General features: G+C 50.6%; 1 protein-coding gene across 1 annotated transcript; it reads left to right on the top strand.

The window, feature by feature from the left end:
* Window positions 1–4,699: 4,699 nt before the first annotated feature.
* On the top strand, window positions 4,700–6,398 carry LOC124673228 (ABSCISIC ACID-INSENSITIVE 5-like protein 3; the record flags this gene model as incomplete). The annotated part of the gene is made up of 3 exons (XM_047209348.1): window positions 4,700–5,287; window positions 5,371–5,442; window positions 6,086–6,398. Coding segments are annotated over 3 exons (846 nt in total), but the record flags the coding sequence as incomplete, so codon positions are not given.
* Between the last annotated feature and the right edge of the window lie 6,776 nt (window positions 6,399–13,174).

Raw genomic sequence — 13,174 nt, 5'->3', positions numbered from 1 at the left:
AAGTTTTTTATTTTCGTTAAAAAAATAACCTAATATTATGAAGATATCAATTACACCAAGGCTCTGTATCAATAAAATATCCAAGGTTCCTATTTTTTGTCTATTTTCACGTTCCACTACTTCTCCCGCACCTTTGTTACTGCAGCACGGCACTGTAAATCTTGTGAGCCACAGGCGGTAAGGGCATCTCCAACGGGGCAGACCCAAATGCAAAAAAACGTCCGTTTGGGTCTTTCCGGACAAAACCTGCTCCCAACGGGGCGACCCAACTTAAAAACGGACAGGTGCAGCGTCCGGTCTGACCCAAAACTGGCGCAAATTTTGGATACTTTTGGGGCGAGCCGGACGCACGCGGATGTCCACTGTATCCGCCTATGTCCGCGTCCTGGCCCATCTCACAGTGACCCAAAATACAACCACATGCGCCCCCACCCTTCTCTCTCCTCTGGTTGCTTTTTTCCATGGAAAAGACCATTGCTCCACGCCGGAATCGATGTCGACTAGCCAAGCTCCGCCGCCACCCTCGCCTGGAGGCCGCCGCCGCCGCCTCCTCCTTTTTTTCCAGCCCTGCTGGAAGTCGCCGGAGCAAAAACGGGCGCCGTCGGCCTCGACGCCGCCGAGCAAGACGAAGTCGGGGCGGAGCTCGCTGGGCCGGGACGGGGACGGGGACGGAGCTCGCCATGCGTGCTTCGCAGGGGCGCGACGGGGTGGAGCTCGCCGTGGCTAGCTGCAGCTCCTCGGGGCCGCCGCTGGCCGCGCCTCGCCACGACGCGAGCGGGCGCCTCGCCGCCTGGGCCGAGCCCCGCCCCGCGCCGCGCAGGCCGACCCGCCATGGCCGAGCTCCGCGCCGCGCCATGGCCGCCCCGCGCAGGCCGAGCCCCGCGCCGCCCTCACCCGCCCCGCGCCGCGCCGAGCCCCGCGCCGCCCCGCGCCATGGCCGCCCCGCGTCGCCCCGCGCCGCCCTCACCCGCCCCGCGCCGCGCCGTGCAGGCCGAGCCCCGCGCCGCGCCATGGCCGCCCCGCGCCGCGCAGGGCCGAGCCCCGCGCCGCGCCGTGCCGCGCAGGCCGAGCCCCGCGCCGCGCCGTGCAGGCCGAGCCCCGCGCCATGGCCGCCCCGCGCCGCCCTCACCCGCCCCGCGCCGCCCTCACCCGCCCCGCGCCGTGCCGCGCAGGCCGAGCCCCGCGCCGCGCCGTGCAGGCCGAGCCCCGCGCCGCGCCATGGCCGCCCCGCGCCGCGCAGGGCCGAGCCCCGCGCCGCCCTCACCCGCCCCGCGGCGCGCCATGGCCGCCCCGCGCCGCGCCGCGCCGTGCCGCGCAGGCCGAGCTCCGCGCCGCGCCATGGCCGCCCCGCGCCGCCCTCACCCGCCCCGCGCCGCGCCATGGCCGCCCCGCGCCGCGCCGCGCCGTGCCGCGCAGGCCGAGCTCCGCGCCGCGCCATGGCCGCCCCGCGCCGCCCTCACCCGCCCCGCGCCGCGCCATGGCCGCCCCGCGCCGCGCAGGCCGAGCCCCTGGCCGCCCTCACCCGCCCCGCGCCGCGCAGGACGAGCCCCTGGCCGCGCCGTGCCGCGCCTCGACGCCGCCCCGTGCCGCCTCTCCATGGCCGCGCCTCCGGCTCCCGCTGGCCGCGCCTCGCCGCCGCCCCATCGCCGGAGCAGAGGCTCGCGCGCCGCGCCACATAGTTGCGTAGGTGCAGTTTGCTTGTCCGGTTTGGGTCGTGCGTGCGGTTGGGAAATGAAAATAGGGACGGACGTCTGTGCGCGTCCGCGCGACATCCGCGTGTCCGCGGGACGACCCAAACGGACGAAATGCACTGTCCGTTTGGGTCAGCCGGTTGGAGATGCCCTAAATGAAAAGTCGGAGAGGTTGACAGAGCAAGCACTGCATGAGCGCATGCATGGTTGCGCGGTCGATGGTCAGGTCAATAATAGGAGTGGCCGGCTGGCAGGCGTTCTGAAGAAATAGGAGATCGTAGTACTGCCGCGGCAGCAGCAGGAGCAGCAGCCTTTGCAAGTGCCAATTATCGGTACAGCATTTCGTTGAATGGACCGGACCGGAAAAAAGATTTTGTGTTGTCCTTAAAAGACAAACATACTCCGGCGTGCTTGCAGCTGCTGCACACCTCGGACGGGGCAATGGAGAATAGGGATAGAAAGCATGTAGTCGTACCAACAGGAGTTCGCCAATTATTATTTCTTGATTGCTGATTTGATCTCAGAGCTTGTTTTTAAATGGATGATATCATCTTTTTAGCACTGTTGAGTTCCCTTGCAGATCAAACTTTTGTCCTGGACAAAAAGAGGGAGGAGAATGATTTTCCAGTCAGCGCATTCTAAGATACATGTACACCTTAAGATCGTCTTGTTCATTGTAACCCAGGTCTAACAATTTTTGGTGTTCTTTCATTCACGTTTTTCTCCCTTAATTTCTATGGGAATGCTTTTCTATTACTCTTCGGACCTAAGCCTCGAAATGTGCCCAACTTTAAATTGATGAAGTCATGACTACCTAAGACGGTTAACGAGTACAACAACACAAAAATGATGGGGTGCCATCTCGCTAAATGGTTACAAACAAGGGTAGAAACGAGAGAGAATGACTTATACATGCAAAATACAAAGCTAAACTTTCATGGCTTGAATTCCTCACGCTCACTAACATCTGAAGAAGCAAAAGGCATCACCAAATTAGGCTCTAGCCATCACAAATCTTTGTAGGCTCGTTTTCACGAGCTAACTATCACCGGCCAGGATGACCACATCTAGCTAAGGTGTTATCTTTGGTGCCACTAGACCAATGTATTTTTTTTTTTTTTTGGATCCATGAGCATAGGGTTTGTGGTTGGATTGTGGAGATACTACATGAGGAATGTCCAACTTGGATGTCTTCGAGATTTTATTGTTTTGTTCTGTAAACTTATATTTTCAGCATAGATTTGGCTTTGATTGGCATTGCCGGATAATTTATATGTATGATTTTTATGCACCAATCCATGCAGAGGCCCGTTGGATATATTTTTCTTTGAAAATGAACAATGTTGGAGAGTACCTAACAAAGGGCGCCCCTTGTCGCTCTCAGGTGACAACCGGGCAAAACCCCTAGTTGTTTCTAGATCCTTCCCCACGTTGTTCCTCTTTGCCATTGTCACGGAGACGACAGTGGGCACCTCCTACTATTTTTTTACCGCGAGCTCTATCGTCTCCGCTTTTTGCGTGCCTTCTTGGCACCCATTTTGCTCCTCAGTCAGCGATTGTTTGTGTGGGAGTCAACTTGTTTGCGAGGTTTTTTCTTTCAACATAACACACGAGGTCTTTGTTAGTTTCTCAGTTAAATTCCTAAGAATAAGAAAGATCCTAAGATCCTAGGCTGGTAGTACTTAAATGCCCAACTGGCATCATCAGTGGAGCTTTGGTGGAACAGGGTGTGATAATTACCATCATTAGTAGATAAAGCTTGCTAGGGATTTTGCTTACAAAGAGAGGCTTTATCCAAGCCCTGTGATTGGACTAGGAAAGATGTGTGGCTGGTTCTTCAAGGCAAAGGTTGGGGTTGGGGGATGTTGTTTGATGCAACGGGGACCGACGCCAATAAACAAGCGTTATGACGACATGCTGCTAAAATCATGGTATGCTCTGTCATCATCGCATCTTGCAAATGCCCAATTAGCTAGCTACTGTAGATTTAATTACAGGCTGCTAGGGCTAATGGAAACATGGGGAATTTGTTGCGTGCGTGTGTGGCCTGAATTCGGCATTCCGTTTCGGGTAGCCACTTTTGCCGTCTTTGGTGGGGGGTGGATTATTCCCCTTCCTCGGCTACACTTAATTTGAGCATACGAATATGATGATAGTTAGTAAGCCTCCTTTTGTTTGGCACCTAGTACCACAAAAATATACTACCTGATGTGCCTTTCAGCAGGAAGAAAAACTATGGAGAGGAGAGACATTATATATTTTGCTTGTGGATCACCTTTGGCACACCGATGGATGGAGTACAACAACATAAACCCAAGCTGAAAGCCCCAAAAAACTCCTTTTGTTATTGAATGAGCTTCCTTTGGGTGGCCCAGCTGGCATACTGATCATCATTACCATCACTCTCACTCACTCACTGCTCCACACTCTACTGTTCAGCTCGGCCAAAAATAAATCGCAGCTGGCAACAAAAGCTAACCCTTCCAAGTAGCAGCAGTAGTAGAGTTGCTACCACCGTAAAGGCATCATCTCCTCCTCTTTCACCACCAGCCAGGCCAGCTCTCCCCCTCCTCCCCTTCTCCCCTTTTAGCAAGCACCCTCCTCTCCCACACAGCCGGCGGAAACCCCTCTTGCGGCAATCCTAAATTAATGCTCTCATCTGCCTCGCCGGATTCTGATCTGGTCCCTTGTGCGAGGTAAAAGAGGCAAGAACCACACCCATTTTGTTTCTTCCCCTGTTGCTTGCTTGCTTGCAAGATTCTGTCTCTCTCTCTCCCTTTCTTGGCATGCTTAAGATTTCTCTCCATTGACCTGGGGGTTGCTGCTCTTTCCGTTTGTGATGTTGCGAGGGTTTTGCTGTTTGACCTGTGTTTGCGCCCATGGTTTTGCTGGATGCAGCTGATCGCGACACGTAGGTAGGGGGTACCTGAAAGAAGGTGGTTGTGTGGATGGGAGTTCAGACAATGTCGTCCCTCGGCGGCGGCGGCGGCGGAGGAGGTGGTGTTGGCGGCGGCGGCGGCGGTGGAGGGGTCCTGTCGCGCCAGGGGTCGGTGTACGGGCTCACGCTCAACGAGGTGGAGAGCCACCTGGGCGAGCCGCTGCGGAGCATGAACCTGGAGGACCTCCTGCGCACGGTGCTCCCCGCCGAACCGCACGCGCCGGGGACGGGCACGGGCAAGAAGACGGTGGACGAGGTGTGGCGCGACATCGAGAGCGACGGCCGCGGCCGGCAGCCCACGGTGGGCGAGATGACCCTGGAGGACTTCCTCTCGCGCGCTGGCGTGCCGGTCGACGGCGCCGGCGGGGGCGGGGCCTGCGGCGCAGGTGCGCATTGGCTGCAGCAGTACCAGCCGCCGCAGCAGTACGTGGCGCGGCCCTTGCCGCGGCCCATTGGCGTGGGCGCTGGGCCCGTCCTGGACGCTGTGTACCACGACGGCGGTGGCGGCGGGTTCCTCTCGCACGCAGGCGGCGGGCGGAAGCGTGGCTCGGCGCTGGTGGCCGGAGGGGACGGCGTTGTCGAGAAGACGGTGGAGCGGCGGCAGAAGCGGATGATCAAGAACCGCGAGTCGGCGGCCAGGTCCCGGGCCAGGAAGCAGGTGCGCTCTCTCCCCCAAGTGTTTGCTTTGCACTCCCAAGGAAAACAAAATCGCTTCTTTTCATGGATTCGCCATGCGTGCAGGCGTACACGAACGAGCTGGAGAACAAGATCTCGCGGCTGGAGGAGGAGATCCAGCATCTCAAGGACCTCAAGGTATAAACTTACATCTCTCAATCCTTAATCTATTTCGTTTGAGCTTCACATATGACTTCCTCAGTAAGCAACCCCTGTTCTAGTCAAAACAAGTAAGCAGGCCCTGTTCTAGTCAAAAGACCAACCGAGAAGGGAACAGGAATGTACAATGTACTGTTCCTTTTTTTTCTTCCAATTTTTCCTTTAAGCGCTCCAGACATTAGAAGTAGCTCCTTTCGAGTGATTAAACCACGAACTACAAATAGCTGAAAAAGTTGTATTGCTAGATTTTCAACACCATCAAAATTCCTATGCTGATTAAAGGCAACTATAGCATGTTATTTCTATGTAGAGTGTGATGCGCGCTTTATCGGACACACATGACTACTGATGCTCGTCTGTTTAAGTGTAAGCTGGAAGAGCAAATAAACGTTTTCATCTAAACCTTCTAAGTTGGATAAGATCATATGGTGTACTATCTACATTCCCTGGTTAAATTCTTGCTAACGGCTTTCTGTTAACGCATAAGCAACCTGTTCGCTTGCCATAAAACTCTGCCCATCTACAGCATGACACTCTAATTACTCACTGCCCAAGTCGCTTGACCGGACCTAATGCAGAGCTGAGTTTCTTCCTCTTTTCTTGGTTGTGTTCGATGTTGCAGAAGCTGGAGCCTGTAATGCAGTTCGTGCCACAGCCGGAGCCGCAGCCGGGAACGAAGGAGCAGCAGCAGCAACAACAACTGCAACACCAGCAGCAGCTCATCCGTCAGGTGGTGCTGTACATGCCCCAGCCAGAGCCGGAGCCGAATCAGCACCACCTCCGGCGGATCAAGTCGGCCTGCTTCTGATCGACAGCAACACCGACATTGTTCATAGTAGCCAAGACTCCGTAGGGCGTTAGGAATCTGTACTTGGGGTGTAATGCTAAGTATGTGAGAAGAAGAACAGCTGCTAATCAAAACCAACTCTTTTATATGTGTGCAGCCTATCTCTTTGGCCTGCAAGCAGGTTCTTTTCTTTCTGGGTGGGTGGTGTTGCAACACAGTGCATCTTTTCTTAGAGAACAACAGCAGTGCATCGTCCTGTTGCAATCTCTTCTTCAGAAAAGAAGAAACAGGCACCTGATTCTGCAGCGTTGCCGGTGAAAATCACGTTTCCTCTCAAAGAAACAAAAGTTTACCAATTATCAGCTGCCTTTTGTAAATCTCGCCCTCCAAAAGAAATTGCTGCTCACTTACCTAAAATATCAACATACGTCAACTGTGTAATCAGCAGGTTATGTATGAACTGATCATTATCGAAAAAATGTATGAACTGATGTTGGACGAACATATTAGGATATATTAATGTAAAGACTCATAAAGTTGTTCGAGATATAAATATTAAACACAACCAAAAAAATTATTGTCCTAAAGAAGATAACGAATACAACCAGCTTATGAATCAACATAATATAGCTAGTCAAAACATTACGATGCACATTTTTCGATAAAGGAAATATATTAATATCGCAAAGATACGAAGTACATCCAGCTCTGTAAAAATGTAATACCCTAATGGCATTACGGATGCACACAATTAAAAAATAAAGAAGACAACATCTGACCTCTAAGATATCCAAAAACAACGCATTTGAGAAGGGGAACACTACACAAGCGCCGTCGTCGTCCGATCAACTATCTTAGGATTTCACCGTGAAGATAGTCCGCTCTAAAAAACAATGCCTTCAACAAGGTCACTACCAGTCTACCAGGCACTACACTTGGGCAAAACTCGGGCCAGGCCCAAAAAAACCCAAAGCTAAAATATCGAGCCTGATCCTGGCCTGGCCTAGCTGTCGGGCTTGTATGAACTGATGTTGGGACGAAGATATTAGGATATATTAATGTTAATACTCATGAAGCTGTACAAGATACAAGACAAATATTGAAGAACTGACAATTTTGTTTTCCTAAAAAATATATTAATTTGTAGAAGATATTAAATACAACCGGCTTATGAATCAACATGATATAACTAGTCAAAACATTACAGAAAGGAAGAAATGAAAATTACAAATAAGTCCACAAAATTTGCAGCAAAGACCCAAACAGAAAAACTTCAAAAGCAATCGGGTCCAGCTCTGGGCCACCGCGGCTTTGCATCACAACACGGTCGAGCACCACGCCCGCTGGGGACAAAACCATTTGGAGTGCGACATCGGAAGCCTGGTGCTAGAGGGCCTCCCTCTTGGCATTTTGGCCCAAAGGATATTGTTGAGGGCATCTCCAGGCGGCGCGACGCAAATGGTCGCTGAGCGACCGTTTTCGTCCGCCGTGACCGGAAATGCGTCTGACACCCTCTCCAGCGGGGTGATCAAAGTGATCGGGTCGTCCGCGGAGACGCAAACCTGGTCCAAATATGCGCCTCGGATGCGTCTCTGCGGACACTACACAGACGTCGAAAGTGTCCGCTCGTATCCAGCGGACGTTTCGTCGGGCCCGTCTGGCAGCGACCCTGCGCCGATGCGTCTTCTCAAACGCGCCAGCGACTAGCGCCCGCTGCGCCGCTTCGGCAGTCTGCGCCACTTTAATGGCAATGCCTCGGCTGCCGAGCGGCCGCAGCCCACCTCCGCCAACCACGTTAATGGCGTCGTCACGTGTGGTGACCCTGCATACCACTGCATGTTGTAGTATGCTAGTCGTTGATATAACATTCGCGAAGTACCAATCCGCAAATATTACATCCCTCAGAGTAGTACAACAGAATATAGCAGGTCCATAACTCATTCATACATTATTACAAACCAAATATACACATCATCCTGGAGCTCCTCTTGGGTCCTGAGAGGGTTACTCCTGGGTTCGAGGCGAACCCAACTTAGCTTACAATATAGAAGTCTTACTAGGTTATACATTTATTCCCGCGAGCGACTAAATACTAGAAGTTCGGACTGCTTCGGTACTACTACTACTATGTCTGGGTCTAAGATTGTTCTCCTCCGGATCCCTCTCCGTTCCCGTAGACTATCAGATAGTCTACTCCTTCAACACCTCCTGAGAGGTCTGGTTCTTCGTAGCCGATGATGTCGGCTCCTTCAGAGGTTGTCGTTGTCCTCCTCCGGATGATTCGCACGGTCCTAGCTGGGGATTTAAGAGTGGTATGAGTACGAGCGTACTCAACAAGTTCATATTAGGAAAGAGGTGTTTAATGCACTAACTACGGTACCGGACCGAAAAGTCCGATACCATGCAAGTTTTGATAACCATTTCTTCAAAAGGTTGTTTTTATTCGTAAGAACTATGTCCGTCAGCCTTCACCGGTTTACTAGAACTTCATGGAGTTCCTTTCCGCAGCATGTCGCAGCTCCAAATCCCGGAACAAGGAGTGACCGGTCACGATTCGTTACACTCTGCAGAGGTGTGTTTCTTTACCCATAAGAGATCTTAACCTTGGTGCCAACCGGCAGCTTTCCCGTCCACACTTCCTTTGGTGTGAGGCCCGGTATAAGGTCCTAGCCGTTCATATTCCTCCGCTACCTCGCACACCCACCCTTTGTTGCATACCCCGACCCCGGGTCCTCGTCGGTCCTCTTACACCACTTAAGGATGGACCCCGACCACGACAACAGCTTGGGACTCGTTAACCAAACTCCTTCGCCGTAGAGCCGCAACCCATCATAGACCACTTACCGTGGGGAATTAGAATGGGATCCCCACCCCACCGCTTGCCCAACCTCGGGTCAAGTGTCTACGGTAAGCGCATCCGTTGATGTACGAGAGGTGGAAATACAATTGGCTACTCCGTCCCACTCCGCATCTTATGGTTAACAAGGGTATTACGGCACAAGAATCACTCGGACGACATTTGTTGTTTAATCCTAGATGGATATAAACCCTTGCAATGGAACCTCCACCATATCAACACAATCCATGGTTCCATTGCCCACCACATAGTCATATTCATAGTTATGAAAATAGTGGTTTTGCTTTTTATGCAATAGTGATAAACATAGTACTTTGCAAGTAATTTGGTAAAAATACTCAAATGACATGAGCAAGCGATGAACTTGCTCGAATACCGCAAAGTGTTGCGACTTGGATAGTGTGGACTCGACCCTTGTCCTCTCGTTTCGAAAAATGGCATCATTGTCCGATAAGGGCAATGGTTAAAGAAGCAATTATGCATGATTCCAGTTTTAGGGTTTGCCCCCCCTTTTTCTGGTGTTTATTATTTTATGTAGAAGGTTAATACTAAGAACCATTTAGGGTTACTCTGTTTAAGGTAAAATACAACCTTGAAATGTTGTCAAGGTGTTTTTATAGTCCAAAAGCATTATTGGACTTATTTTTATTATTGAAAATATAGATGTGTGATTTAAACGATTATTTAAATCATCATATTAAGACTTATTCTTGATTATCTTCAAAAATTCTCTTTCATATTTTATTTAGATAGGGAATTTTATGCTGATCACTTTTCATATTTTTAATTATTTTTTTAGAGTTGTTAAATAATTATAGTGCTTTTCTAAAGTTTATGCATTTTAATAGAATTTGTGAAATGGCAGAAATGCCCCTGGCCCCACCTGTCAGGGTGGCCCAACGGGTTAGGTCGCACCCGAGCCACCCTTTGGGCTCGGTCGGCCCATTCGTCCTCTCCTCTCTCCTCACGCGGTAACCCTAACCCCTCGCGTCTCTCTGGCGATTCTGCGTCGCCGCCCCCTTCGCCGGATTTTCCCGGCCAACTCCGGCCATCCCCGGCGATGAGATGCGGCGGATCTGGTCCGCCTCACGACGGCGCACCAGATCCTCCGGCTCGATCTGCTCTTCGCCACCTTCCCGTTCGCCCCCGTCACGATCGCCCGCTCGGTTGCGCGGTGATGTGTCGCCCACCGGCGACTCTGGCGCCGTGACGCCGCCGTGGACGTTGACGTGATGATGGAGCGCACGCGCTCGGAGACGCCAGGCCAGGCGCGGCTTGGCGCTGCCGTGGGTGGCCCGTGCCGCCGTGCCGCCATGGCACGCCGGTGCTCGCTCCGGTACACGCCTCCGTTTTCCCCTCCTCTTCTTCCTCTCGTGCTCTACTCCAGGGTTTGGCCTGCCTCTCCGATGGAGATGCTGTGCCGTGCCCACTGCTTGTGCTGGCTGTGCATGCGTGTGTGCTGCTGTGCCATCTGTTACTGCCATGGATGCTGGCTGTTGTTGCTTGTCTAGCCTCCTCCTAAGCCCTACTGTTGCATGATACATTCATACTGTGGCCTTTTTGTATTTGCTTAGGAGCATCTTGTGATGTTTATGGACTACTGGCTAGCTTCTGTGCTTACTGCTGCCACAAGGACAGCCAATATGTGCATTATCTTGGTTCTGGCTTGATCATGAATCATGATCCTTATTTTATGCAAGTACCAGAGCCCCTGTGTGGTGCTTATCCTTGCCAATTGCTCAAGTGTAGCCATGTATGCTTCTGGATACAATCATAACCTGTTTATGTGATTATTTGTGAGGTATCTCGTTGGTTATCAATGGCTGTTTAATTCATAAAGCTTCTGTGTGATGCCAGTGATTGGTTCTAGAATGCTTTGCTAGCTGCCTGTGTTGTATCTGTGCCTTATGCTACTCAACCTGTGATGTGTGTGTGTCACACAGGTTTGTCCTGGTGTGTGCTGGTGCTGATTTAAGCCTCAGCTGTTGCTTGCAATGATCCATTGGATCATCAGCAAGGCTCTGATGCTTTGATTATTTGTGTTGTTCACTTATCTATATTGCCTGGATTTACTGAAATGGGTAAGTGATGTGAACTGCTTGCAGTTGAGATCATCCTATTAACTGTGGTAGGGCTAGATGGATGCCAACACTTGGTTGTGTACCCTAGCCCTCCTTTTGAACCCATCTGGGTGATGATAACTGTGCAAGGCTTAATGGTTTAGGATGGTTCAGTGGTTGAGGTGACCCTAGTAGTGATCATACACTGCCCTAGGGTAGCTCCCCTCTTGTTGGCTGGCTGTGGCTCTCTGGATGCTCTCTGGTAGATCCTTTTTGTTGGATTGCCAGAAGCTTTTGCTGTTGAAATCAGATAGACATTGATTTGTCTACTGTCTGATGGTTAGTGGACCTTTTAGTGCTAGGTGAGTTGGGCTATGCTAGTTGTGGATCAATCCTTGCCGGATTCTCTGGTTTGCCACAGTGTTGATACACTTGGCTTGACCATTTCTTCCCTAGGATGATTTTCTTCTGGCTTAATCCCCTTTTTGCCAGCATCAAATGGTTGAACACCAAATGATGATGCACACAGGGTAATCATACCCTCTGGCTTGTGTATGTGTTATGCACATGCTTATTTATGAGCAAAACAGATGTTTGCCCATGATTTCTGGTGTATACCTCACTCCAGCTCCTAGATTTATTTGTTGGTGTAGAGGATTGCTTCAGTGTTAAGCTTGTGCTTGCCCTGCTCCTCCTTGCAACCTTGTGATGCTTGATTCAGTGCTGTGGTGAGTTAGGCACATTGAACAGCAGTGGCTGTCCTGTGTTCTTGTGTTCTTGTGTTCTTGGTGACTTACCCAGTGAAGCCTGTCGATGGATATGGCTTAGGGTTTGGCTGTGAAAAGTTTATATGTGGTGCTCCCCTTGCATCCCTGGGTCGACAGCCTCCGCTTGTCACTTTAGTGACTCACAGCTGTATGTGTGTCTGCATGCACACCACCCCGTGAGCAGGCCGTGTGTGTGTGTAATCCCGTGCTATGCACCTGGACCTAAATCTTGGCCGTGGCGGGGATCGCTCGGCCACTTTGATCCTATCTGATCATTTCCTAGTTTCATTTGATTTCTAACCTGCCAAGTGGCTATGCCACTTGGCATAACTTCTTGTCTTGCTTTGTTTTGTGCAGGGAATCAACAATTGATCAAAATGGACATGAAAATCACCAAGTGAAGGATCACATTGTAGTTTAGGATTTATTTTCATTACTTGTAATTTTCTTTATCTTTTACTATTCAAGCAATTCTTGTATTGTGTTGTAATATTCATTTATTTTCTTGTGGATATTGTAAAGACAATGTAATTTGTGTGATGATCAATAAAGCTCAAGGTTTCTCTAATGAGCTTTATTTATTATTTATTATTTGTATTTTAATTATTTACTTAGTGACTTTCCTTTCAATTAAATAATGAGATATTTGTTTGATGTTTGTATTTGAAATTCAAATTCAACTTTGAGTTGAATTCAATTATGCAACCTAACTTTGTGATGCAAACTCTCCCTCTCTTCTCAAAACCCTAATCTAGTTAGGTGAGATACAAGTTTGTCGCACTCTCGAAACCCTAACCCCGTAAGGTGTCGAGAGAGAAACTTGTCCCCCTTTGATGCAGCTTTTTGTTTAAAAGCGCGAAATTTCCCTGCAATTTACAATGCAATGCACATCCCTTTCTAAAATCTACCCCTCGATCGTCACTAAACTCCGGGACATTACAGCCTTTCCCTTAAAGAAAACTTCGTCCCGAAGTTGTGGTTGTAATACCTCGAACAGCTCGGGGTATGTTTCCCTTAAGTCTTCTTCCTTTTCCCAGGTGGCTTCCCTCTCGGGGTGATGCTTCCATTGTATCTTGCAGTACTTGATAGCTTTATTTCTGAGTTGTTTCCAGCTCTCCTCGAGAATCTTGGCTGGCTTCTCGATATAAGTCAGATCTGGTTGTAACTCGAGCTCAGCATGTGATACTGGCTCATCTAGGGTCTTTAAGCATTTTCTCGAGTTGTGATACATGGAATACAT

This window comes from Lolium rigidum, chromosome 7 (genome assembly GCF_022539505.1).
Source record: "Lolium rigidum isolate FL_2022 chromosome 7, APGP_CSIRO_Lrig_0.1, whole genome shotgun sequence".
Lineage (NCBI taxonomy): Eukaryota > Viridiplantae > Streptophyta > Magnoliopsida > Poales > Poaceae > Lolium > Lolium rigidum.
The sequence above is the reverse complement of the archived record's forward strand: the minus strand, read 5'-3'. Positions and strand labels throughout refer to the sequence as shown.